Genomic DNA, 26,150 nt, shown 5'->3' with positions numbered 1-26,150 from the left:
TAGCTCGTCTGTCACCATGCATGAGAAAACTTTGCTTCCAAGGTATCCTTCTTGTTGCTGCCTGCTTGCTTGGGCAACCTGCAGCTCGTTTATTGTCTAATGGGGGGACGCTGTAATACTACTCTTCGCAGCCTTACTACCATAGCACGTCCCTGTCTACCAAGTCTGCCTGAGCTGTCCATCCCTCCGTTCGGTCACTTAGTCTCCCTATACTCACAGCTCGGACCGATATGGGTGACAGGATCATCGGGCTCTGCGGCCTGTTGACTGGCCTTGGAGATGACGGTAAGCCGTAGGAGCCGTATGTGGGTGGGGGTTTAGCCTCTCGCAACGGCCTTTGCGTGGAAGGTGAAAACTGCTGCCGGATGTTGGGATCGTAGCGGTGATGAACGGCATGACCAACGCCGAATGACGTTTGTAGAGGTGGTAGAGAGAGACCTCGGCGCTTTAGGTGTCTAGGAGATGTTGAGGCCCACGACGGCCCGAAAGCAGCGCCTGGCTGTGCAGTCGTCAACAGCAGACAGGCGAAGAATGGGACCAATCCGTCCATGACCATGAAAGCGGCCTCGCTCTGAAAGAGAGTGCCGCTCAAACCCCCAATCAGCTCGAAGATCCGATATACCGTGTGTGCGAAAAGCAGAATGGCTGCAACCTCCATGCCTATGTCATGTCAATAAACGCCGGGGCTGTTAAAGAGGAGGAAACTTACAGCGGAGAAACCTGGAAAATCGAGTAGAATGGTAGATGTCTGCGTGAGCCGGATCGAGGGCGTCACCACTGAGGCACAAGCCGGTACTGAAACAGACGTACGCGCCCATGACGGCAAGCAGCAAAAGAGCTTGGGCCCCAAGACCCCCAACAACTATGTCGGCACTTCGATCACGCTGTTTACAATGTCAGTAAACAGCCTGGTCGGAAGAAGAGGGCTTGCTACTCACGTCTCCGTATCCGTAGGCCACGAACACAATGCCAACGACATCGAGTATGAAGCTCACTATGAACAATGCCCATAGAAAGACTGTGGCAACAATGGACTGCCGTGAACCATGTCCTTGCCCATGAATGGCAAATAGATGCGGCAACACCATCGACATGGCGCCCGAGACGAACGTTGGCCCTAAAACACTCCCCAAGAGCATGAGAGCAAAGTAGCCTTGACGATCCCGGGCTTGATGCAAAAGTATTCTCCCGAGGAATCCAAAGACCTCAAAAGAAATGCCAGTTGCAAGCATGGCGGAGAAGCCTGGGGTGCGGAAGCGGTATCCCAGATAGAACGTAGCGGGCGTCAAGGAGGCAAAGGCGGCGAGTAGGACTGCACCACCTCCGACATTGAGACCACTGACGAAGAAACCGTTGTCGGTAGGACACGTAGGGCCACAGGTACTCGCCATGATGAAGATTGGTGCTGCGTGATCACATCGAAGGCTCTGTGACCATGAACCAGGACTCCTCTCAGAAAAACAAGGGATGGGGAGCCTCTCTGTATTTAAAATAGAGAGCCATCGTGGCAGCAGAGGCGTTGGGGGACGGGATGTGGACCGGGGATCGCAGCCTGATGGAGTGGCCCCCATATGCCATCCCACTCGGGAAGCAACCTTCATGACTTTGCCTGGCATGTCACTCACACAGGGGATGGTGAACTCCTCTCCACTGGCTTAGCCTTCCTCGGGGGCGGAAAGGCATCTCGATAAGCTGTACAGAGGCCGGACCGCGTACAAGTAGGGAGAAGAGCCTTTTCGGGTAAAATGCCGAGCATGAGATGTCAGGGAGGCCATCTGCCATTGGGCGACACCCATGTTCAATCACTAGCCAACCTATACGGGAGAGTTGGTTGGCAGTTCAAGCGACGAACCCATGTACCGTGCGGTAGCAGAGAGACGAGGGCAGATCCGGCAGTCTGGTTCTGCCGCTGCCCCTCAGGACTGACAAACTGGCTTCCGTCCAGTCATGGGGGCCAAATCTGGCGGCCAGCAGCCCATGGCCGTTCAAAAGCCGCGAGGCGTGCACACCCTCTTGTAGAGCGTTGCGTTGGCCATGGGTTGTTGACATACAGCTTCCTGATTTCGACTGGGAAGTCGCTGCGGTGCCATGGCCTGTAGATGATTTGTCAATCATGTGATTTGGTCAGTATCGAGATCTCCAGGTGACAGCTCAGTTGAGCAATCTCATCTTTGCCGCCTCATTGTCCTGCATGCATGCAAGATTCAGCTCCAAAAGGAAGCACCTCGAAGTGACCCCAGAGTCAGCTTTAGACTCAGGGTCAAGATCAAGAGCTGGCACTGCCTAGCAACTCGGTAAGAGTAGAGGCAGCAATGCCCAGTCGCCACCACCGCATCCAGAGAACGTGATTGTGACAGGCAAGGCCTGAGCTGCCATTTGCGCTTGCAGAACGTTGCAGCGGAGGCGTGAGAACAGCGAGAGCCAACAGCGGCAAGTCGAGCGAGGGGTTGACGGCCCGTGACTCTGCGCCAAGGGCAGGGTGCTGGAGATCCGGGCTCTGGAAATGGCGCCATGGCCGAGGAGGAAACCTGCAGCTCAAACGGTTGGAACCAACAGCTGCAACGTCGTCGATCCTGGCCTTTCTTCATCTGTGCAGCGCCGGACCGAGGCGGGCCACGAAATGCTCATGGCGAGCAGCAGGCCATGTCCGTTGCGATGCATCGGAGTATCCCTTGACTTCCTTGAGGTAGACGATATAGCCGTGTAGACTGCAGTTCATCCGTCAGGCTCGACTGGGAATAAGCAAAGAGGGCGAGCCCGAGGCGATGAGAGCCCGACCGCAGTGGGTTGATGTCGCAGCGAGTCCAGCCTCAATGCAACAGCGACGACGGCAGGTCGTCCAGCCCATCGCGGCTCGGCAGTCGATGAAGTTGGCGATGCATGCTTGCTTGCTTGCTTGAGACACGGAGTCAGAAGCAGTCAAGTGGCCCGTGTCGGGGAAAGACGGCGCGCATGGAGAGACACCACATGATGCAACAAGACGTGTCTTGTCGTTGTTTCTTGACGGGTTGAAGCTGTCGCCCAGCAGATGAACCTTAAGTGATGTACCTGTCCAGTGCCATCTTCAGCGCGTCTTAGCGCTAGAACCGCCGCCGGATCCAGCGGGCGTTTGCGCCTCAGCGGCCTCGTCAGCGCCTCGCGGCAAGCCACACTGCCAGGCGGTGCATCTGGCAGAATTCATGCACCAAAAACTGATGACATCAACCCACCAGGCCATTTCCCGCCGATGAGCTTCAGCTTCCTACGGCCTGGACTCGAGGCTGCGCCCCCATCGCCAAATGACTTGACGCGCGTGCATCGTTTCAGCTCTCAGACGCAGAAAAATATCGCCAAAGATTCGACCTCCCCTTCGACCCTGAGCCATCGCGGGCAATGACCGCGCCTTGGATCTGGCCTCATCCTCATCAATTGCCGAGCTTCCTGCCAAGAGATCAAAAGCCCTATTCCTCGCCGCCATACCTCGCTGGGGAGACCTACTAAACTCCAGACGCTTTATTTACTTTCTTTGTCTCTTCACATTCTACCTAGTTCCAACCCAAGTTTCTCCCGTGTTTGACCACCTCAGCCCTCTTTCCTCCTCCTTGCTCGCCATCGCGCTCGTCCCAGCGCAAGCGACAGACTACAGCTGATCATGTCCATCCAAATCTTGCTGGACAATCAGCCCGAGTTCTACACCAACCTCGACGCCATCTCTGGCAAGGTCTTCCTAACCCTGCCCAAGAGCGAGCAGATTGGCACCATTGTCGTCAAGCTCGAAGGAGAGTCCGCCACAGCTCTACAGGTCCCCAGGAATTATGGATATGAGCCAGGCATCACTCGAACTGCCCCGCCACCGGGGCCTCCGGGCAGCATCGTGGGTGAAAATCACAAGATCCTGTACAAGCTGCTGAAGGTCTTCCCGGATGATTACTACGAAAGCTCAAACAACCCGTATGGATCGCATCCCCTCGACGCCGGCCAGCACCAGTTTCCCTTCTCCTTCAAGCTACCCATCAACAATGCTTGCAGCAATCCGGAGGCCATGGCCAGGTATGGCGGCTTGGGCGGCCTTGGAGGCTATGGATCAGGCGGTGGCCTCTTTGGCCTTGCCGGAGTCCGGGTCATGGACGGTTCGAAGCAGCTGTTTCTCCGGCACGTTACGGCGACGCTTCCTCCATCCCTGACCGGCTTTCCTATGCAGGCCGAGATCCGCTACTACATCAAAGTCACGGTCCAGCGGCCGGGGCTCCTCAAGGAGAATTGGCGCTACCAGATCGGCTTCAAGTTCTTGCCCATTGAGCCGCCGCGGCCTCCCATTACCGGCCAGGAAGCCTTTGCCCGGCGGCCATTCTCCTTTACGCCACGAGCAAAGGGGGCTCCGAAGAAGCGAAGCTCACTGTTCGGCAGCAAGAAGGCCAGCGAGGCTTTAGAAGACGATGGAGACTCCCCAACGCCGCCTTCAATAGAGATTTCAGCGCGACTGCCGCATCCCTCAATCCTGACGTGCAACCAGCCCGTTCCCCTCCGACTCCTCGCAAAGAAGCTCGTAGACAGCAGTGAACAAGTCCACCTGATATCGTTCCAGATGGACCTGATTGGCGTGACCGAGATCCGTTCGCACGGGCTGTTCCATCATAAAGTGAACCGCTGGGTTGTCGCCTCCTACACAGACATCAACATCCCTCTGTGCGCTCCGGGGGACGAAGTGGGTAAGGAAATGGTCATTCCAGATGACCTCTGGAGGAACCGGCCACTGCCCAATACCGTTGCGCCATCTTTCAACACTTGCAACCTTTCTCGGAAGTACGAGATAGAGCTGAAGCTGGGCGTGAGCCGGGGCGATCCGAAGATGGGCGCCATGACGAGGGATCCCTTCTCGCAGCCCCAGAACATCTTTCTGCCTCTTCACTTTGCCAGCGTCGAGGTCTTTTCGGGCATCGCGCCACCCGTCGAGCTGTTGAAGGCTGCTCGGAACACGCGACCAGAAGGCATTGTTGTTGTCCGGCCCCCTCCCCGATTACCTCCCAGAACCTCCGTCTCGGAGGCCAGCGCCCCCGGACCTTCAGCCAGACCACCTCAGCAACGGCCTGGCCAAGCTGGGCCAGCAATGCCTGAGAGGCCACCTCAAGATCCCCTATACCCTCCACAGCTGCCACCAGGCGACATTCCGGCTTACGAGGACGTACCGCCGCCGAGCTACGACGAGGCCATGGCAGAGAACTTGTCGGGGCCGTTTGACGGCTTGCGGCCGCGGCCAGCGTACAGCGGCGTGACGAACGAGAATGCGCCCAGCCAGATGCCAGAGAAGAGCTAGGCACTATGATTAAAGGCTGTGATTGTTGCATGAGGGAGAGCACACCAGGGTTGCTGGGTCGGGAGTTGGGAGCGAATCAAAACAAACAATGGTGTATAAAGGAGTTATGAATAGATGGTAGGCGCAAATCACCGCCTCCCTGTGTATATCCATAGACGCGGGTATATTATGAATAGGAATCATATCTTATGGTACTTTCAATTGTCCCCAATGGCTGTCATCCTCCATGCGCCCGCCTGTGTCTGTGTATCGAAGCGCGATGCGATCTCGACACTGGTCGCCTGCAATGACGTCAACGAGCGTCCAACAACGACATGGTACGTAGTCTGGCCAATTTCCATCCTCTACACACACTATCTGTCGCAAATCCTCCAACCTATGCCCTATAAAACAAAGGATGCTCGAATACGATCCTCGATAGAATAAAAAAGAGAAAAAAAAAAGCCATGAAACAATGGCCTCGCCATCACGGCCCTCGCCTCTCTCGCTCCCTACCGAACCTACGACGCTCCCGCGCGCGCACTTTCAGCGCCGCAAAGCCGCTCCTCCATGAATCCAGCCACGATCCTCGCATACGGGATCTTGGAAGGCAGATCCTAGACGACTATGCCATGATCCGCGAGAATTATGGTACGTTTCCCCCCTCCCCTTCCTCTCCGTTCTACTTCTTTGCACAGTCCCTTCGCATCGTAGTCAAGCGAATCGAGAGCGATCAAAAGGCTAATGGCGCATATTAAAAAACAACCAGCAACACCCAAACACCCCATCGTCCTCGCCCACGGGCTCCTCGGCTTCTCCGAGCTCAAAGTCTCGCCGTACCTCCCCGCGATCGAGTACTGGAACGGCATCAAGCAGGCCCTCGTGGCGAACAGGTGCTCCGTGCTGACAACGTCCGTCCCGCCGTCGGGCTCCATCGAGGAGCGCGCCGAGAAGCTCGCGGCCGACATTCTCGCGCAGACGAGCGCCGCCTCTCTCAGCCACTCAAACAATAACAACAACAACAACAACAACAAGAACACCAACGACCGCGATAGCAGACTCGTGCGGCCTGGGGAAGAGGGGGGCAAGGAGGAGGAGGGGGGAGAGGACCAATCCAGGCAAGCAGGACAACAACAACAACAAAAGACCCCCGTGGTCAACATCATCGCGCACAGCATGGGCGGCCTCGACGCGCGCTACATGATTTCTCGCCTGCGCCCGCGCGGCATCAAAGTCGCCTCCCTCGTCACCATCGCCACGCCGCACCGCGGCAGCCCCTTTGCAGACTACCTCGTCGACAGCGACGCCGGCAGCCCGCTGCACCTCCCGCGGCTGTACTCCGTCATCCGCCGCGCTGGGCTGGGCACGTCGGCCTTTGGCCAGCTCACCACGCGGTACATGCGCCACGAGTTCAACCCGCGCGTCCCCGACGACCAAGCGGTGCGGTACTTTTCGTACGGCGCCATGATTGACGAGCCGTCGCTGCTCGGGGCGTTTCGCGTCCCGTACGGCGTCATTTGGGAAAAGGAAGGGGAGAATGATGGGCTCGTCAGCGTGAGGAGCAGTCGTTGGGGCGAGTACAAGGGGACGCTGGTTGGGGTGAGCCATCTCGATTTGATCAATTGGTCGAATAGGGCGAGGTGGGCGGTGCGTGAGTGGATGGGGATGAAGAGGACGTTCAATGCTGTTGCTTTCTATCTCGATGTTGCTGATATGTTGGCCAAGGAAGGGCTGTGAGGCACAATTGCCTGTAGAATCAATTCTTGTATCTATTACCCGACTATACATGGATAAGACCTTCACCACCTAGAAGGGACACACAAGAGAGGACGGCGCCGATTGAGGAACAGGAAGAAACAGGCTGTAGTTTATAATAGGTTTAAGCACTAGATTGTTGTATATGAGGTATCAGGAGTATTAGAATATAGAGAATATAGCATCCCTGTGGCCACGAGCCCGTCCCGGCACCCAGAATCGCCTCACGAGCCATGGAGCGGCCCGTTGAGAGCAAAGGCGCTGTGTCTGTGTGCGACGCGAAGAAAGCAGGCCCAATGCATGAGAGAGTATATGTACATGATCATGCAAGCACCGATCACGTCGCGCATCCTTTCTTGCGGAAGAAGAAAAAAAGATGGGCGACGAAGACGGGAAACGTGCTTGGTGCCGAGACCCTCGTGGCCAAGAGGTTGTTGAAGACATTATCCCGTGAACGCGGAACGTTGGGTTCGCCGAGGTGGTTGTTGTTCTTTTTCCCATGAGTCGCGCCAACACACCACCCCCCGTTTTCGCCGTTGTCTGTATGAATCACGGTCTCATTACTGCGTTGCGTGCGTGGCCCCCCTCTCTCACCCTCGTCAACTTCTCCTTTCTGCACCCCCTAGTCTCAACCCGCCCCTCTTCCCCAGGCCTCAGGTCGTCGCTTAGATCTGAGACTTGGAGGCCCGCCTCTTGGCGCACTGCTTGGCGATGAACAGACCAATGAGACCAACGGCAACTAAGAGAACAGACCAGGTTAGACACATCAGTGCTCTTTTTCTTTTCGCTTCTTTACCCTAGTCGCTGTTGGGGATGGTCACTTACCGACGAAGACGATGCAGAAGACGACAATGACACCGGGCTCCCGGGCGGCCCAGTTCTTGCGCTTGACCAGCTCGCTGACGGCGCGAGCGGCAATGAGGTTCTTCTCAATAGCGGCCATTGTGTCTGTTGGAGAGGAGAGTCTAGATTGTCTGCAGAAGAAAGCTGAGTTAGTCTTGGGGTGTCTCAGGATGTCTCAAGGCCTTTATATGTCTCAATTGACGGGCAAAGAGCTGAACTCCAGGCGCGTGGTGTCAGGGGTCGGTGTAAGACAGGAAGCGGTAAGGGAACGAGAGCCAGGGGTGGAAAGATGGAGATGGTGGGAACCCGCATCAAATGCCTCAGGGAAAAAGCACGCCCAGTAACTCCAATTGATGCCTGTTGCAGAGATCCAGACTCTTTACGAGCCGATGCGGTTGCGATGATCTCGAGCTTCTTCCTGGTGCGCGGTCCAGAAGGCTGCGGTAGCCTCGGATGAAGCTCAAAATTTTTGCGACGGCTCGGCTCCGGTAAAGAGACTGAAGGACCACCTGCAGGCGCTAGGAAGCCAGGCGTTCAAGAGGCATTCGAAGTTGGAAGTGTGTGTAATTGAATTCTTTCGGCGGTGATGGGAAGGGTGAGAGCGGATTGGGAGAGCGTGTGGTCATTACCTCTTGGGTTGAAGGGCGTTGAGGAAGAGAGGGAGAAGGATGGAAGGTCTGGAAGATGGTCGCGTAAGTGGAATGCGCTGAGGTTTTGTTTCCACGGCAGCTCTGGGATTTTAAACGGGCAGAGGAAGAAAGAAAAAAAAAGCGAACAAGTACTGGGTACAAGCGGAGGACCGGCAGGGGCAAAAGAGTGGGGGAGCACGTCACGGGCCACTTCGCTGGGCGATTTTGGGAGGGAAAAAGAGATGGCGAGGCGAGGACGAGGACAGGCAGTCCAGGGATCGAAACTGGGAATTGGCGCGCTCTGACCTTTTGTTTCTTGGGTTTATGAGCTGGCGAGGACGCGGAGGAGACACGAAATGACGGGGGTTGTGATAGCCGGACTGTCGATGGACGATTGGCGAGCGGCGCGGAAACAGACTGCTGAGACGGACGGACGGACGGACGGACAATGACGAGGACGAGGACGAGGACGAACTGCGGCGACGACGACGACGAAGACTAGGCTTGGGAGAGGGAAAAGAAGAAGAAGAGAAGGGGGAAAGAAGTGAATAGAAATGCAGGAGAGGGAAGCCGAGTATTTAAAAACGAAGCCGGAAAACAGGTACTGTGACTGGATTCCGGGCTGGGCCGGGGGGGTGTAGGTACTCTGAGTGTGTGAGTACTCGTATGAAGTACTCGATTGAGTGTGAGTGAGTGAGTGTGTATGCCTCGCATTGAGTGTCAATGACATGACTATCGCGACAAGCAAAACTTGGACTTGGGAAGGCGTCAACGGCGTGTCACGGCTGTTGCTGGCGGCGAACTGGAAATTACCTGGTATTGCTCCGTACGAAGTACCGACAGGACCAGCCTGGTGAAGAACCGACGCACAGGTACCGGGTACATCGGGCTAGTATCGCCCGTCTTCCACTTGATCGGAACACGGCATGCGCTGGACCCTGGCCGCTTTAGTGCTCTTCATGCCTCGGCCGGTACATGCGGCGGTCCCCGATGCCACGGCTTTCTTCGATGCTTCAAAGTATCTTCTTTTTCGATGTTCTCGTTGACTTGTAAATGTTTGGTTCCCTTCAAACTTCAACTGTTTTTCTTCCCAATTCTTTACCATCTCTGACCCTCTCGCACATCGTCTTCCTCTCTCCATCAGGTCAATTCCTCGTCGTCCTCCACCTGGATCCATTATTACCTCTTCCGGCCTCGAGGCCCAGACTAGCCCGGGCGCCCCATGTGGGGAAGCCTCGACGGCGGCCATGGCAAGTGGATCCGCTTTGCAGCCCATCTTTTCCCTTCCATTGCTCTTGCTTCGCTCTGTTGCCTGCGCGAATTTCGCCCGTCCCTGTAGCTGTACTTTGACAGAGTCTTCCCTCCCACAGGCGCACGTACCAGGTACAGATTACAGGTGAGGAATCGACATCTCCGCGAGAGCCATTTGTGGGCGGTTGACGAGGGAGTGTCTGGTCGCCCGGCCACCATCACGGAGCGCGAGGCGCGCAGCGCGGGTCACGGCCTGCCGCCTTGAGCGCTGAAGACTGCATTGACGCTCCTCTGCGATAGGTACTAACCTAGGTACTATTCCGTGTCCGTACCTATGACGCACCAGCCAGGAGACAGTCTGCTGCCTTTCCTCACGGGTCGAGCTGCGGTGTACCCTGTACGTACTCCAACTCCAACTTCATCTTGCATGAATTGGTATTATACATACACCACGCCAAGTTTCCAGCTCGGCCTCAGACGCCGACCTAATATTTGCGCGTACAGGATCACCAAGACTTGCCCGTGGCTTGCCTGAGTGATATTCTGGAATTTGGTCTAAGGAGCTTAGCCCGGTGCGGCAAGCCCATCTAACAGCAACTCCAGCCTGCGATATTACTGCATGTATGGAGTACCAGTACCTCGTTCCCTCTATCCACAACGCCCATCGACGGCCTCGGCTACAACGGATATCGCACAGGACCGTTCAATCAGGAGGCGGCAATTGCCTTTTGGTATCGCTCGTAGTGCCGTCCTTGACTGGCTGTCCGGCGCGGCTGGCTTGACCGAAACATGCCGCTACCAACTTTTTTTTTCTTTCCTCTCCTTTCGATGTTTTTCCTAGACGCCAAATCTAGCATCCCAAATACTAACACTAGCAGCTGAGTAACGGAGCACTTGAACACAGAGCTGATAAGGCCTTGAAGGCGTCGTGCAGGGTTTCTGTGCACTGTGGCAGGCTAGGTACCGTCAACTGCTGTGCTACGGGGTACTTTATCCCCAGATCAGCCCTCTCGTCACGTCTCACCTCGTACGAGTAGGACTACGAGCGACCGAGACCGAAATAGAGATGCGTGCTTCGTTGTACATACTGCCGTACTTCTCTTACCGGCACTGCAGCTGCCTGTGTTAGTAACGACAATCCGCAACCGAAGGCCGACCGCCATAGACAGACAGACAATCGCAGCATCAGGCGGTGCTGCGTACATACTATCGCGCCAGTCCGGTGAAGAAAGGTGGCAAGCGTCAGACCTTCAGAACGACATGCACGAGTAGGCCGTATAGTATCATCACTCAGCACGGACGAGCAAATCCTCGGCCCTTGCCGCCCAATTGCGTGCCGTAGACAGCACAGCGCGGTGCGAAGGAGCGATAACATGGCCATTGTGTGCAGAGACTGTCCCGACTCGGCACACCAAGACGCCCCCAGCCAATCATCCATCCATCCATTCCATCGAAGCATCATGCCTCGTCCTCGCCGTCGCCGCTCACATGAAAAAGAAAGCAAAGCAGAGCAGAGCAGAGACGGTCAGCATAACATGACAACGCCACCCCGTTGACGGCGCCAACGGCAGAAGCACGACTACCTACGCAAATCCTGCTGTGAGCAGAAGTCGAGGCCCTTTTCTGTTTCCGGTATGCTCCACCCTATAATCATCGGCATTCACCACTTATTACCCGGCAAGCCCGACATGGAGAACGAGACAAAAGAAGGCGGCTGGCTGCAAAATAAAGGCCGCTCCGTGGACTCCGGACAATGCTCGCCCAGGAAAAAGCTCGGCAATCGGCGCAATCGTCCTGCGTGGCTGGTATTACTCGACTCGTGGACGGCATGACAAGGCAAAACTGAGGCTGACAGGACAAGAAGTACTACGCAGTATGTAGTAGTAGTAGTCAGAAGCGCGAGAGGCGATTCCGCTGGCCGATTCCAGCGAGGCATCTCCACCTTGCCAAGTGATTGATCGGCTTTGCACTGATTGGACCTTTGTCCTTCTTCTCGTGTGCTTCTAGATTGTTTTACTGGACCGTCGCCCTTTTCGCGCTCAAATGAGGACTTGCGCTGTGTCGGCCAATGACCTCATTTTGCGTCTGGTACCCCGGCTTTGGCACCGGCGCTGCAGGCCTGAACAGAAACGTATCGTAGTGGCACTTTAAGATGATCAGGTTGTACATGTACGAACCGCGGCTTTTCTTCTTGGACGACGGCGCTGATATCGACACGAAGAGCCTTTGGTGTTTACGGTACCTGTCTCGAGATTGTGTTGGACATTTTGCGTTGAACGGCTAGTTCCTGAAGATCTCAATATGTCCTCGAGTCTCCATATTCCACAGTACTACATAGTACTAGGACGGGCACTCTACTAGAAGACAACTCTAACCCCGTATCCACTGGCTCTGTTTCCTGAGGGTAGGCAACAGGTATCATGATACTTGATGAGGATGAGGAGAAAATCATTGCCCTCGGAAAAGAACCGCAAATCCCCCAGGCGGTCAGAGCCTTTTCTCCACGACTTGTCTAGACTCTCTTCACTCACCGCGGGCGGGTACGACGTGCTACCATCGTGGAGAATCATGGCCGGATATCGACATCCGCGCATCGGAGAAAACCTGTGAAATGCAGGTACAGAGTACTAAGGGTGATACTATCACCGCCTACCTACGGGGTGCTCCGGGTTTCCACCGTACCACTGCGGCTCTATCTAGGTATGTACCAGCTTAGGCCAGGCACACCTTTTCCGCCTGTTCTCCATGGACCCTACGAGTACGAGTCGGTCCCTCCGGTAATGAGCAGAAGACAAACGGGGCTGAATGCTGTATGATCATTGGGTGGCCCAGAGCGATTTTTGGTCGGCTTTATTCGTGGCCGGGAGCGAGCAAATGCCTCGGTGGAACTCCGTTGATACGACGAGTTAGAATCGAGGACTTCTTCTCCTCGGGTCATCGCTTTTCCATTCTGGCAAATGATACTGATATACTAATAAGCTGACCAGAAGCATTGTTTGTTCTGGAACTCTGAGCCCCCTTTTGCTCGGTTTCTCCCTTTCTTCGAGGATGCCAAATGAGCACCTAGGGACCTCGAGTTGGGACGATATCGCTGCGACATTTCCGCACCGACAGCACACCATCGAACGGGCGCGTGTAAGCCGCTGTTCACAACGAACCGACCGGTCCGTCTGACGAGTCACGTGACGATGCGCTTCTGTTTGCATGGCCCTGGCCAGTTGATGCGATAACATTACGAGACCGACCTCGCAGGCGCCTTTGCCGCGAAATCGGCCTGATAAGACGCAGCTGGCCTGGCCTGTCTGAACATCTTTGTGTGATGGATGACGAGGCGGACGGCGCATCAGCACTGACATGGCAGAGGCGTGCATAACCTTGGTTGAATAAGAGGACTGCTTTGATATCAGATTCGGGGATATCTCTTGAGGTATCGTACACACATGATGCTGTACCGACGCTAAGGTAGAGCCGCGGCCGAGGAGAAAAGATCGCCGCCCGCGGAACAATGAAGATGCCCAGAAGAAGCTTCAACGGCAGCTCTCCGTCGCCCAGCCCAGCCCAATGCATCCCTTGCTCAGTCTCTCGGGCAAAGAAGAATCAGTAGAGAGCACAATTCTGGCCCGTCTTTCGCTGTTTATTCTCTCGTGCTACCAACTCCCAACAGAGAGACCACAGAGACGGGAGGCTCAGTCGCTGCTCCAAGAGCTGGCACCACGTGAGACAGCTGTTCTCCGCCGACGTAATGCATCCCACGTGAGTCCATGTGCGCTCTCCATCACCTATGAGAACCCAGCGCTCCCAGCTCGAGATCCTGCCATGGTCATATCAAAGCTACAAAACATGCCTACCTAGATATTCCTTCAATCGGTGACCAGAGACGTTGTTCCTTCTTTGCCCTAGTGATCCTGCCCGCCGTCTCTCGCTCTTCCTCTCGTCCCCTCACTGCAGCCATATCAACAACCTCCATCCTCGCCGTCCATCTGTTCAGCAAGAGGAAGGAAAAAAAAGCCCAAAGCAAGGGAGGCGTCGAGATGGCCACCGCCTGGCTGCGCCGAGTGCGGCGCCTCAACGCCCACAACCTGACGACCTTCCGGGATGCGCCCCTGGCCGAGATATCCGGCTCGCTGGGCGACTTGGGCACGCTGCTGCCCCTGATGATTGCCCTCGCGGCCAAGGGGTACATTGACCTGGGCTCGACGCTGGTCTTTTCGGGCTTCTTCAATGTCCTCACCGGCGTCGTCTTTGGCATTCCCTTGCCTGTGCAGCCCATGAAGGTATGTATGAACGAGTGAGATGCATGTACGGTGTGGAGCGAGCTCGACTCCCGCAGTCTCTAAGATCTTTTAGCCATCGCCATCGCCAAATCTACGACTTCATGTCCATGCTGATCGTCTTCGTGGTCCAGGCCATCGCCGCAGCTGCCATCTCGGCACGCGAGAATCCCTCCATGGGCGTCGTCGTCGCTGCCGGGCAATGGGTCGGCGCAGCAGTCCTCGTCATGAGCATCACGGGCCTGCTGCGGAGGGCCGTGGCCTTTGTGCCCATCCCCGTCGTCAAGGGCATCCAACTCGGGGCGGGACTCTCCCTCATCATCGGCGCTGGCTCGTCGCTGCTGCAGCCTCTTGGCTGGATCCATCCCGTGCTGGACAACCGCTTCTGGGCCCTGGCGGCCTTCCTCGTCCTCATCCTGACGCAGAACATGCCTCGCTTCCCGTACGCCCTGAGCTTCTTCCTCCTATCTCTGGTGCTGGCCCTCGTTCAGGTGTCACTCTCTCACCAGAGCTTGCCTTGGTTCCACGTCTGGCAACCACACTTTGTCCTCCCCTCGTGGATCGGTAACGGAGACGCCCCGGCGTTGTGGATGGCGATAGGGCAGCTTCCACTGACGACTCTAAACTCCATCATCGCGGTGAGCGCGCTGGCCGCCGATCTGCTGCCCGACCTGCCCACACCCTCTGTCACCTCGATAGGACTGAGCGTGGCACTCATGAACCTCACCGGAACATGGTTCGGAGCCATGCCGGTCTGCCACGGCGCCGGAGGACTGGCCGCCCAGTTCCGCTTCGGCGCACGCAGCGGAGCCAGCGTGATCCTGCTGGGCCTCTTGAAGATTGCTTTGGGGCTCCTGTTTGGGGAGACGCTCGTCAACTTGCTGAAGCAGTACCCAAAGGGCTTGCTCGGCGTCATGGTGGTGGCTGCTGGGCTGGAGCTGGCCAAGGTTGGCCACACGCTGAACCAGGGTGCTCCTGATCTGTGGCACGTGTCTGTTGGCCAGGGCCGTACGGAGGGCTTGAGGGAGCATCGGCATCTCTCAGACGAAGAACGCCTGGAGCGATGGACGGTCATGCTGGTGACGACAGCTGGCCTTCTCGCGTTCAGGAACGACGCGGTTGGCTTCCTGGCCGGCATGCTTTGTCACAGCTCGTATCGGCTGTCTGAGAGGCTCCTGAGCTGGAAGAATCGCCGGTCTATTCTTTCAAGCGAGCGGGCGCCATTACTGCGATGAGCTTGTAACCGTGGAAGCTTGAAGATGGGAAACGTCAGAGTGTGTTTTATTTAATGACTAATGTCTATCCATCGAATTTATATCGACCCGTTGCGTTCCCTCCAATCCTGTCCCAAGCTCATTGTCTCATTCTTCGCCAGCGAAGTGCGTTTTCCCATTATATACCAGCTAATGGTCTACTCTGAAAATCACGGCGGGCTATCCGGAAACAGCTGCTTCGAATATCTGTGTCCCGGCCAGCCCTTGTAGTGCTCCTCGTGAGTCTCCTTGACCTTGCGCAAGAGCAGCATCCTACAAAAGAGAAACAGCCCGCCGCACACGGCCAGCGAAGCCCCCTCGGTAATGGCCGTGGTCCTAGCCGTGATGCTCCACGTCCCGTGCTGCTGAGAGTAGACGCCAATGAGCGTCGACACCAGCCCGGCCAGCGAGTTGGTCATGCCGGGCAAGAAGAGCTTGTTGACGATCCAGACGTAGTTCTTGGCGTGCAGCATGGTGAGGACGAGCATCCCGATGGCGGAGATGCAGCACATGACGATGGCGATGACGAGCAGCGGGATGTTCTTGATGCTCTTGACGATGAGCTTGGCCGCTTCCTTGGAGAAGGTGTGGTCGTTGTCGCCGTCGCCTTGCTTGTCGACGGAGGCCTGCAGGCTGGTGAATGTGCCGGGGAAGACGAGGAAGCCGGCGAGGAGGAGCCAGACGAAGACGGAGGCGAGAATGTTGTGCAGGAGGGGGATGTCGTCCTGCTGGAGGAGCATCTGGACGTATCGGGAGTGCTCCGAGCTGGGGTTCTGGTGGTTGGCATCTTTTGTGTTGGGCTTGATTTGGCGGATGAAGGAGGAGGGCTCGATGGTATGATGGCGGTGGTGGTGGTGGCCAGGCCGGCGAATCTCGACGTGAACTGTCGGCATCTTGCTGCCTTTGTCCCAGTTCCCCCCGATTTATAGATCTCAAAAGTGTATGATGTGAAGCGATCTTGAGTCTGTTGAGTATAAAGATAAGGTAGTGTTGGCAAAAGAGTGTCGGCACAACCACAGCTACCCGAGCAAAGAAGAGAATGATGATACTAAAAAAGAAAGGCAGCAACGCCAAAAGCACGAAATCAACAAGTCTCGAGACTTTTATCAATGCAAACGGCAGACCCAACTTCGCTTTTCCACTTCTTTCATTCACCTTGTCACCTTTATGTGTGTTCTGCTATTGTTCTAAAGGGAGCGAATTGTGGGTTCTCGGGGCCATTGTCGCGGCCTTGTTCGATCCTCCATGATGCTAGCGCCCACTCTTTCATGCTTGAAGACGCGAGATTTACTCTATTGATTCTTTGCTTTATTGTGTCGTGTTACTGTCTGGGTGTTTAAGGCGATGATCGTTGAGTGGATGTGGTGAAGTCGCTGCTTGTTACAGTAGCCGCTGGAGGCTTCTGTGTAGCATTTCGGGGTGAGACAACGAATCAGATGGGCGGCAGAGGGATAAAAATAGGGTATAGACACTATGAGCACTGCGTTTGAACGTGAACAAGTAACCTCAGAAGGATGACAGCAACAGAAACTGTATTGTTCGTATATGTACGAATTGATCATGAACGCTGCAAGTGTGTGATATCGCACGTCAGTTGGTAAGGTATAGGTACATGTAGAGTAAGTCAATGCTTGCAGGTACCGCCCGGCCTGGTATACGCAGCAACCTTGAAGACGGAAAGCTCGGGTAAAAGCGCTGGGGATGTACTCCAGGGATAGGTTCCTGATTTTCGCCTTGCATTAGATCGGAGGTCTCGTCATTCCTTTTGCATGAAGAGGGGGCAGCAGTCGAGTCTAGTAGTAGTATGCTTGACAAGGGAGGACAGAGCCAGCGGACTTGAAGGCTTTCAATGTCCTAGAAGGAGAACCAAAGGATTGAGCATCGCGGTGAATTGATGTGCTGTGACTGTAGTAGGTAATACCGTAGGGTAGGAGTGCACTGTGAAGTCTCGGTATCTCGGGATGGAGGCGCAATGAAGCGATTCATAGTAACTCTTACAGATGCAGTGATGCAGCCTCATCCCGCTTTAGCATGAGTCATCCATCAGGCACATAATCAAGGTACAAGACATGTATCTGGTAATAAATGTCATCAATCAAAGGAATGCAGGCAAGTAGGCAAGAGCAGCGTCGACAGCAACTGCCAAGGTAACGGCATCAGGCAACGCGGGGAAACGACAATCATGACCGTTTAAACCAAGTCGGAGCAGAAGGAGCCTCTTTGGTCCCTCGCCTTCTGTTTTTCCAATAATTTTTTCGTACCCGATTGCTCTTAACGGCTAGAGCGAACCCGGAACTGGTGAGGAGGCTCCAGAAGGCTCGCCGCCCAGCCAATCAGCGGCCCGGATCGCGCCTGTGACCCCCCCGGCAATCGCGCCAGAAAGTTCAAAGGGAAGGAAGGCTTGCAAAAGGATCGCAGCTTTCTCTTGTGACGGGCTCCGACATCTTTTTTTCCCGGCCGCCCCAGAAATAAAAAAACAGACGACAGGAACGAGAGACGAGGCAGCCGAACGACGACCCGCCAGCCTCGCGCCCCAGAGAGAGGGAGAAGAAGGGCCTTTCTCCTGTCTCCCGGTCGACCAGCAGCGCAGCGACTGCCCGCAGCCCTGGCGAACGAGCTGTTGCCCGAGCGAGCGAGCGAGCAGCGATGACTTCGGCCGGCGCCCACGACCAGCTCGACGGCCGTCTCGACGATGCCGCACCCGCACCCGCAGCCTCACTCTCACTCTCGCCCATGCCCAGGCCCAGGCCCGACCCCCAGCCCGAGCCCGAGCCTGCACCTGCAGCTTCCGCTTCCACGACGTCGGCGGCGCCTCTGTTTGCTGCTGCTGCTGCTGCTGCTTCGGACGCAGATGCGGATGCTGCTGCCTCTGCCGCTGCGCAACGACTGCCCGACCACCCCAAAGCCGCAGCTGCGTCGATGCTGCCCGCGGCCGCGCACCAGCCGGCGCAAGAGCACCCACGGCAGCCGGAGCTCGAGCTCCAGCAATCACAGCCCGGAAACAGAACAGAAGAAGCATCCGTGTCGGTTAGCGACAAGGCGACATCATCCGGTCCGCAGCCTGGCTCTCACGACGGCACGGCGCCTCCTGCAGCCGCAACAGCCGTCGCATCAACGTCCACACCAGCGCCGCCCTCGTCGCTGCCAGCAGATTCTGCTGCCCCCCCACAGCAGGCGCGTGCTTTAGAAGAGAACCCAAAAGCTTCAATCGCTGCCGCACCCTCGACGACGACGACAACAACAACAACAACGACGACGACGACGACAGCGCCGCCGCCGCCGCCGCCTCCAACCTTTAACGGTGTAGCCAAGGTCGAGAGTGGCTTAGAGCAGTCCGTTGTACCAAACGCAAACACATCTGGAGTCGGAGAGTCTGCTGGGCTGAAAGCTACAATTGAGTCGGACGGACACGGGGGCCAAGACGTTGTAATGGCAGACGCTCCTGGAGCTACCACGACCGCTGCTGCGACGGCGCCGCACCTATCGCCTTCTGTTGTGCAACCTGCCCAGGTGACATCGGCAGACCAATTCCCAGCCTCAACACCGTTCGCATCCCAGCCTGCTGGCATCGACCACCGCCACGCATACATGATGATGGCCCTGGCCTCCATGTCTGCTGCGCCGCCCGCCATGTCGCCGCCGCCCACCGTCACCCCCTCTCAGATGACCCTGCCCAACCCTGCCGAAGAAGGGTACTTTGGCCTGGGCTCTAACAACAACCTGCGCCAGTCTGACCCCGACATGGGCCTCGAGTCGTTTGCTCGTGTAGAGTTCGCCGACAGCGTCTTTCAGATGACCACCTACGCTGTCATCATTGGTCGTGACCAGCGAGCTCTGGAACAGGCCAGGCGGGATGGAAAGCGTGCCGAGGAGTATCAAAGGCGTGTCGAAGAAAATGCGAGCAAAGGCCTTCCCCCCCCATCCCCCATTCCTCTGCCTCAGGACCGTCACAAGTTTAGTAAATCGTACGTCAGTGAGGAAGGTGGCATGCTTGGCCCAGAATCAGATAGCGAAGATAATGGGCGTCCAGCGAAGCGGCGCAAGACCAGCACTACGGGATCGTCGCAGCAGAATGAAAACGAGAACCCTCAAGATAACATCATATCCAACCGCCAATACGTTTCTCACACTCCTGGCGCTGCTGCAGTCGATCTGGCCTCGCTAAGGCCGTCACCCTACCATGTTCCTTTCATCGGCATTCACTCTCCCGGCCCGAATATCGCGAGCAAAACCAAGGCCATCTCCCGGGAGCATCTCAAGATTGCCTACAACCCGGACGAGGGTGTATTCGAGGCAATACCCTTACACAAGAATGGTTTCTTCTGCGAGGATGTTCATTACAAGAGCGAAAAAGTTGTACTCAGGTGCGGCGATCGCCTTCAGATCAAGGACGTTGGGTTCAGGTTCATCATCAACGGCGTGGAACGAGGACGAACCGGCGCCGAAGAATATCAGGAAGAGGATGCCACCAAGAAACGCCACGCTCAGGGCGGAAAGAGCATGAGCTTCGACTTTACACAATCACATGGCAACGGCCAGATCCAGGACACGAGTGATGAGCTGTCGGATGTGGATGTTAGCCCCGCGGAACTGTCCGACTTTGGCGGGGACGATGAGGGTGAGGGAGAAGAAGAGGAGAAGGTCGCAGAAGAGGGCGGTGAGGAGGAAGAGGAGGAAGAGGAAGAGGAAGAAGGAGACGATGAAGACGAGGAGGAGGCCGATGCCGACGTACCGGAAGCATCCATCGAGGGCGACTCTGAGATCAAGGACGAAGGGGAAGTGAATCACGACCTCTCGATGCCCGAGATACCAAGGAAGAGGGGCCCTGGCAGACCGCCCAAGAATGGCATCATGTCGAAGAGAGAGCAGCGCTTGCTTAAGAAGCAGCAGCAAGAAATGGCCAAGAAGACACTGCCTCAAGCGCCGCCGGTTGAGCCGCCTATCAAGCGCAAAGTTGGCCGGCCGAGGAAACACCCGCTGCCGGAAGACGGAGTGGACCGTCCCGAAAAGCGCAAATACAAGCCGCGGAAGCCCAAGAACGAAGACGGCGCCGAAGGCTCCGATGCCGAGAGACGAGCGAGGGAGAAGAAGGAGAAGAAGGCACGGCCCAAGTCTCCTCCTCTGGAGCTGAAGATTGAGGACTACACCGAGGAGCAGCTCCAGAAGCCGAACAAGAACTACGGTGTGCTTATTGACGAAACATTGACGGCGGCTGGCCCCGATGGTCTCACATTGAAGCAGATCTACAAGAGAATCTGCCAAAGATACCCGTGGTTTTATTTCCACACCGAGACGAAGGGGTGGGAGAGTAGTGTACGCCATAATCTGATTGGGAACGAGGCGTTTAGGAAGGATGAAACGACGAACCTGTGGTCTCGAGTGCCCGGTGTCGAGCTGGATGCCGGCAAGAAGCGAAAGGCATCCTCCCCAGACCGAGGACTGGCGGCCGCGCAGGCCTATGGGCATTACTCGTATCCCTATGCCGCCCAGCACATGGCTCCTGGAGCGCATCCTGGCTACCCCCCCAGCCAGGCACAGGCCCCGGCATATCAGGCTCCCACGTACGCGGCGCAGCCGCCGAGCCATGCAGCGCGTCCAGCGCCGTACGGCCCATCACAATCACCCCCTGTTCACCAACCGGTTCAGCCGGCCGTGGGCGCTCCGCCCCCGGCTCCAGCCCCGATCCAGCTACCGGGATATGGTCCTCCGGCGGCCCCGGCTCGCCCTCAGCTTGGTGTGCCCCAGCCTGGAGCTTACAGCTCGCCCTATGCCTCGCGGCCTCCTCCCTTGGCAAGCCCGGCAGTCAAGGCCGAGGACGGCGGCGCCGGCGTACCAGCTGCGGCTGCCGTTGGGTCTGTCCAGCAGCCACCCCGGCCAAGCATTTCGCCCGCTGCCGCCGCGGAGCCAAAGGCGGCCACCTCGGGGGCGGCACCAGCAGCGCAGAAGACGACTGTCCAGGCTGCCGCTCACCCGCCGCAACCTCGACCACAGGCGGCGCCTGCGCGGCCGATTATCGAGCCGCGTCTTCTTGGCGCAGTCGTCGGCCTCAAAAACGGCCTCGTGGACAATCTCAAGAAGGCCGGCAATCCCAAGGCCGAGGCCATTGTCATGTCGGCCCTGAACAGGTGCATTGGGCTGAAGAAAGAAGCGACCGAAAACGACAAGATGGAGGCCATCTGCATCAAAGGAATCCGGCAAGTCATTGACGGCTTCACCAAGGGCAAGAGTCCCACTCCTGGAAGCTCCACCTCATTGCCCACTGATACGCCGCCTGTTTTCGAGCCCAAGGTATTGGCTGCGCTGAATGGGCTCAAGGATGCCTCTGTCAATGCCATCAAGTCCGGTCTGGGAGAGGCCAAGGCTGAGGCTGTGACGTTGTCCGCCATTGATCGAGTGATTGGCCTTGCTGATGCGAGCATTATGCCCAAGGCGGCCGAGGGCGAGCCGGCGAGCAACTTTGAGGGGGTCGAGCAGCATCTCATGAAGTCGATCCGGCAGCTCCTCCAGGGCATGAATCAGAAGTTACAGGGCGATTGATTGGGCGTTGAGAGTGATCCGGCTGTAGGGATGACTAGCAGGCACGAACTGAGCATTTGTATAACGATGATATCGTCCGTTGCAAGGGAGCTGGGGGGGGTATACTGGGGCGTTTGGGCCACTCGTCGGAAGGGGAAGGACTGACGCGAGTGCACGCATGTTTTGACGTCTTGTTGTACGGCTACGGCTTGATGCGGGCCGGATATACTATGGTAGCGTTTCTTTAATGAACTTGATCATGTTGCCTCGTCTCTTTGGACTGTGAGCTTCTCAGACTGGGGATATAATTGAACACATGCCGGTTGTTGACCTTGTTAGTTACGAACCCAGGGCATCAAGTCACCTCTCATGCTTCCCTTGAGGTTTCGGAGAGGCAGGAAGTGACAAAACACATTAGACACAGACACGGATGGGTAACAAAGGAGGTAGGTATAGAAAGAACCCAAATATCAGAATTAGTCTTGATTACTATATTGAAACCCTCCTCAATTACCTAGGAAAGTCTGTGACGTAAAGGTAGTTCTCGCGCATTACGTTTCTTTATGATTCCAATTATGAGTTTTCCTTCTTTCTCATCAAAAGAGGGGGGGGTACCTATCAAAATAAGCCAGCCAGCCATTTCTCATGTCAAAAGAAATAATTATCTCTCTGCGACGGTTTTTCTTTTTTGTTTTGTCTTTCTTCTGTAAATCCTCCTTGTTGCTCTTCCCAAATAATAGTAATAATGATAATGATAACTCCCTTCTCCCCCCACTCCTTCATAATGAACATCAAGAATCCCATTTCACCATCCCCCTTTCCTTTCTTCCCCCCCTCTACGACCACAAATGTCAAAATGTCATGTCAGATCAGAATCAACATCAAAGTAAAATCAAATCAGAGTCTTCCTCCACCGCAGCGCATTCTACGCGCTCAGCGGTGAAAAGGTCGAATCCTTGTCGCCAAAATTCACGTCCAGCCGAGCCCCGTCAATCTTGAGCGCCGCCAGCTTGTCCACGCCGCTGTCGCCGTCTTGACCTGCGGCGGCGGCGGCGGCGGCGGCGTCCTCGAAGCCTGGGGGCCGATGGCGCATCTGCTTCGCCTTGGCGAGGGATATCGTCTTTTGTTGGTACGTCGTCGTGATGGGCTGGGTGTCGTCTCGCTCAATGGTCGACTTCATCAGGGCGGCCATCCACAGGCGGCCCTGCTTCAGGTTGGGCACGGCAAAGTAGTGCACCGTCGGCTTGGTGAAGCTCACGCCCTTGGACAGGCCGGCCCGCGGCGGAACGAGCTTGAAGATGAACATGGAGTCGTCGCCCTTGTTCAGGCCGTCGTCGCCGCCGCCTGCAGGCGTGTGGCCGCTCGGCATGATGGACCCGCCAGCCGCGCCAGTCAGGGTCGCGTGCAGTCCGGTCAGCCTCTCGTTATCGGCGGGGAGGACGCGGTGGAAGGAGATGTCAATCAGGCCCTTTTCTTGGTCGTCCTCCTCCGAGTAGTAGTACGCAAGTCGGCGTCCCTTGAGAACAAAGAACCGCGGCTTCCAGGTCGTCATGAGATTGGAGCTCTTCTTCTTCATCCAGCCATAGTAATCCGCATCCTTCATGGCCACCGCGGGTGGAATCTTCAACAGGCCTTGCGTATAGGCACTCGTTTCCTTCTTGCCCTTCTTTCCACCCTTCTTGTTGGCGGGAGCCGTCGCCGTGACGGGGCTCTTGAGGGCATCATGAGGCTCGAGTTCCAGGCTCTGCCCTGCCGAGGCGGTGCTGGATCCTGTCCGCACCGGTGAGGGGATGGGCGGCTCATTCGTCGAGAGGTCGGCCGACCCACTGCCCTTGGATCTTTCAAAGGTAAGCTTGTCTGAGATGGCTCGCATGGCGGGCCGCGTGGCCTTGCCGACTGGCTTGGTCACCGACGAGAGCCAATCGGTGCTGAGGCTCTGGCCTTTGCTGGCGACTGGCGACGGCTCCGAAAGAGCAGGGTTCATCATGGTGTCCAGGTTGGTGACGGCCGGTGCCGGCCCATCCTTGGCCGGGGGCGGCGGGCGGACGGAGTCGGTCGTGTTGGTCGAGGCGTTGCGCCTGTGGGGGCTGGCCTGGATGCCGTAGTACTTCTGCGCGGCGGAGGGCGCTCCGTCCCGGAACGAGTCGACGCTACCGTATCTCGAGTGCCGGGAGAGGGCCGTTGCGCTGCGCACCCTCTGCTCGTCGGCGTAGCTCTGTTGAGTCCCGTGGTCAGCCCTGTCACGTTTCCGCAGCACATTGCGCCCCTGGTTATATACCTCGGTGCCGGAGAAGTAGCCCCGGTCCAGCTCGACGGCGGAGTCCTGCAGCTCGGGTTCGGACGCGCCTAGCATTTCCTGCAGGCCCGTGGAGGAGAGCGGCCGTTGAGAGGTCTGCGAGACGGCGCCGCCCAGGGTCCAGTTTCGATCAAAGGAGGGCTGTTTCTTATGCACGCCATCACCCACGGACAGGTTTGCGTTGGCGGATACCTTGGGCACCGTCGCATTGGGGCCTGGGAGGCGGAATTCGGTCGAGGAGTGGCGTCGTGAGTGGTTGAGGTCTCGGATGGACGCCGCAGACGGGCGCTTGACGTGTGTGCGCGAGGGGCTCTCCTGAGTGCCGTTTGTTGGGGTTATATGAGCGGCTGGAGAGGCCTTGTTAGATGACTGAGCCAGGGACAGGCGCCTAGCCTGGACGGAGGTGGGTCGCGATGATATTGAGTTCCCTGTCAGGGTGCTCGTTCGACTTCTCGTCCGTTTCGCATCCTCGGATCCGCCATCGCTGCCGCGCGTATGCGTGGCGCGCCGGGTATCTGGCTCGTCGCCGGCAACCATGTCTTGAAGGGCCTTAATCTTCTGCCACGTTTTCAGGCGCCGACCCACGGACCCCAGATCGAAATCCTTAATGAACAGGGAGCTCTGGTCCATGCTTAGCAGCACCTCACCCGAAATTTCCTGGTCCCTGAACACCTCGCAGTGGTGCTTCTCCACGCCTTCGGTAAAGAGGTACTCGGCCACGTCGTCCGGAGACCAGGCCTCCACCTCGGCGCGACTGTGTTCGGCCTCCTCCTCCTCGTCCGTCTCTTCGCCCTGGATGTACGACATTCGGTGGTCAATCGCAACGCTGTACTCGCTGCCAGAGTCTGTGGCGGCCGTGTTGCCAGCACTGGTGCCGGGCGGCGACTGCAGGTGGGTAATGTGCTCGTTGATGACGTTGAGAGTTTCGCTGAGGAACTCGTCCTGTCCGCTGTTGTCCAGAGCGGAGACGGGGGATCCTGTGCCACCCAGGCCAGACACGGGAGCTGACTCGGCTTTCATTAAATGCGCTGGCAGAGCCGAGGGGGATGCTATTGAGGACAGAGGCATGGCAGACGAGCTCGCCGATGGATGAGCAATCGGAGTGGCCTGGAGGGATGTCTCTTGCGTGACTTCGACCAGGGGAGAGAGCGGCTGTGAAGACATGAAAGCAGGGGTCGAGGCAGGGTTCGAGACGGCTCTGGGGGTCGGTCGGGTATAAACTAAGATGGCGGGCAGAGATTAGCGGAGGTCTGCTGGATACCGCGTAATTGCTTGATGCGTCTGATTGTGGTGTTGAGCGCTACTCACCTTCAGGGAAGAGACCAGTATTGTTGTTCGTCATGTGGCGACCAAGAAACCAGCCGTCTCCGAACTCGTCATCTCGTTCTAGCAATTCCACGCGGTCCCCCTTCTTAAGGCTCAGCTCGTCCGAGCTACGGGCAATGAAGTCGTGGATCACCATTAAGAGGTCGCCCACGTCGGGCCGCACAGCCCCGTCGTTTGGTGCTCGCGATGCCATTGTGGTCGACGGCGCGTGGGTTTATATATATAGAACAAACCAGGAGGAACAACAAGTTGTTGTTGTTGGTTGTTGTTGTTGTTGTTAGAAGCCAAGCAAAGGGTGACGATACCGCCAGGCTGCAGAGCTGGGGGTGGTTCGTTCCGAAGAGCGACAACAGCTGGACGCAGGAGAGCGGGCGGGAGGGATATCGATGCCGTGAGCGGATGCGTCCCGGCGGTACTGGAGAGCCAAGATGCTGCTGCTGTTCATCAACGCCGTAAGGCGACAACGGCCATGAGCGGTCTTTGCCCTGAGACGGATCGAATCCCGGTCGAAGGGGGGGAGGCGAGCACGAGGAAGCAGGATGGCGGTCGACGAGCCTTGTCAGGCGGCTTTATGCGCTGCGCCGCGCCGCAACTCGGAATTGCGTCGTCAAAGCGACCAGCGAGGGCGTGCCGTTTGCCGCTGGAGGTCGACCCAGTGAGTTCGAGGCTGTACGCGCGGCGGCAGTTGAGCAGCGTTGAGGGCAGGAAAGAGAAAGAAAAAGAAAAAAAATAGGCGAG

General features: G+C 57.0%; 8 protein-coding genes across 8 annotated transcripts; 4 read left to right on the top strand and 4 right to left on the bottom strand.

Annotated features, from left to right (window-relative positions):
• Window positions 1-136: 136 nt before the first annotated feature.
• TRIREDRAFT_67430 (uncharacterized protein) lies at window positions 137-1,391 on the bottom strand (the record flags this gene model as incomplete). The annotated part of the gene is made up of 3 exons (XM_006968113.1): window positions 137-660; window positions 710-884; window positions 939-1,391. 3 exons carry the CDS (start codon window positions 1,389-1,391, stop codon window positions 137-139), a joined length of 1,152 nt encoding a protein of 383 aa, XP_006968175.1.
• A 2,240-nt stretch (window positions 1,392-3,631) lies between these two features.
• On the top strand, window positions 3,632-5,293 carry TRIREDRAFT_110655 (uncharacterized protein; the record flags this gene model as incomplete). Its single annotated transcript, XM_006968184.1, has 1 exon — window positions 3,632-5,293. One exon carries the CDS (start codon window positions 3,632-3,634, stop codon window positions 5,291-5,293), a length of 1,662 nt encoding a protein of 553 aa, XP_006968246.1.
• Window positions 5,294-5,739: 446 nt separating this feature from the next.
• Window positions 5,740-7,009, top strand: TRIREDRAFT_67507 (uncharacterized protein; the record flags this gene model as incomplete). The annotated part of the gene is made up of 3 exons (XM_006968183.1): window positions 5,740-5,923; window positions 6,042-6,334; window positions 6,419-7,009. The coding sequence occupies 3 exons, from the start codon at window positions 5,740-5,742 to the stop codon at window positions 7,007-7,009; spliced, it is 1,068 nt and encodes a 355-aa protein (XP_006968245.1).
• Window positions 7,010-7,692: 683 nt separating this feature from the next.
• Window positions 7,693-7,970, bottom strand: TRIREDRAFT_110653 (uncharacterized protein; the record flags this gene model as incomplete). Its single annotated transcript, XM_006968112.1, has 2 exons — window positions 7,693-7,766; window positions 7,853-7,970. 2 exons carry the CDS (start codon window positions 7,968-7,970, stop codon window positions 7,693-7,695), a joined length of 192 nt encoding a protein of 63 aa, XP_006968174.1.
• Window positions 7,971-13,616: 5,646 nt separating this feature from the next.
• On the top strand, window positions 13,617-15,190 carry TRIREDRAFT_51217 (uncharacterized protein; the record flags this gene model as incomplete). Its single annotated transcript, XM_006968182.1, has 2 exons — window positions 13,617-14,024; window positions 14,156-15,190. Coding segments are annotated over exons 1-2 (1,278 nt in total), but the record flags the coding sequence as incomplete, so codon positions are not given.
• A 254-nt stretch (window positions 15,191-15,444) lies between these two features.
• TRIREDRAFT_110651 (uncharacterized protein) lies at window positions 15,445-16,167 on the bottom strand (the record flags this gene model as incomplete). Its single annotated transcript, XM_006968111.1, has 1 exon — window positions 15,445-16,167. One exon carries the CDS (start codon window positions 16,165-16,167, stop codon window positions 15,445-15,447), a length of 723 nt encoding a protein of 240 aa, XP_006968173.1.
• Window positions 16,168-18,193: 2,026 nt separating this feature from the next.
• On the top strand, window positions 18,194-21,811 carry TRIREDRAFT_67209 (uncharacterized protein; the record flags this gene model as incomplete). The annotated part of the gene is made up of 1 exon (XM_006968181.1): window positions 18,194-21,811. The coding sequence occupies one exon, from the start codon at window positions 18,194-18,196 to the stop codon at window positions 21,809-21,811; it is 3,618 nt and encodes a 1,205-aa protein (XP_006968243.1).
• Window positions 21,812-22,322: 511 nt separating this feature from the next.
• On the bottom strand, window positions 22,323-25,605 carry TRIREDRAFT_123426 (uncharacterized protein; the record flags this gene model as incomplete). The annotated part of the gene is made up of 2 exons (XM_006968110.1): window positions 22,323-25,282; window positions 25,395-25,605. 2 exons carry the CDS (start codon window positions 25,603-25,605, stop codon window positions 22,716-22,718), a joined length of 2,778 nt encoding a protein of 925 aa, XP_006968172.1. The 3' UTR covers window positions 22,323-22,715.
• Window positions 25,606-26,150: the final 545 nt, after the last annotated feature.

The sequence above is a fragment of the Trichoderma reesei genome (genome assembly GCF_000167675.1).
Source record: "Trichoderma reesei QM6a unplaced genomic scaffold TRIREscaffold_21, whole genome shotgun sequence".
In the NCBI taxonomy this organism is placed as follows: domain Eukaryota; kingdom Fungi; phylum Ascomycota; class Sordariomycetes; order Hypocreales; family Hypocreaceae; genus Trichoderma; species Trichoderma reesei.
This window is presented reverse-complemented; position numbering and strand designations above follow the sequence as displayed.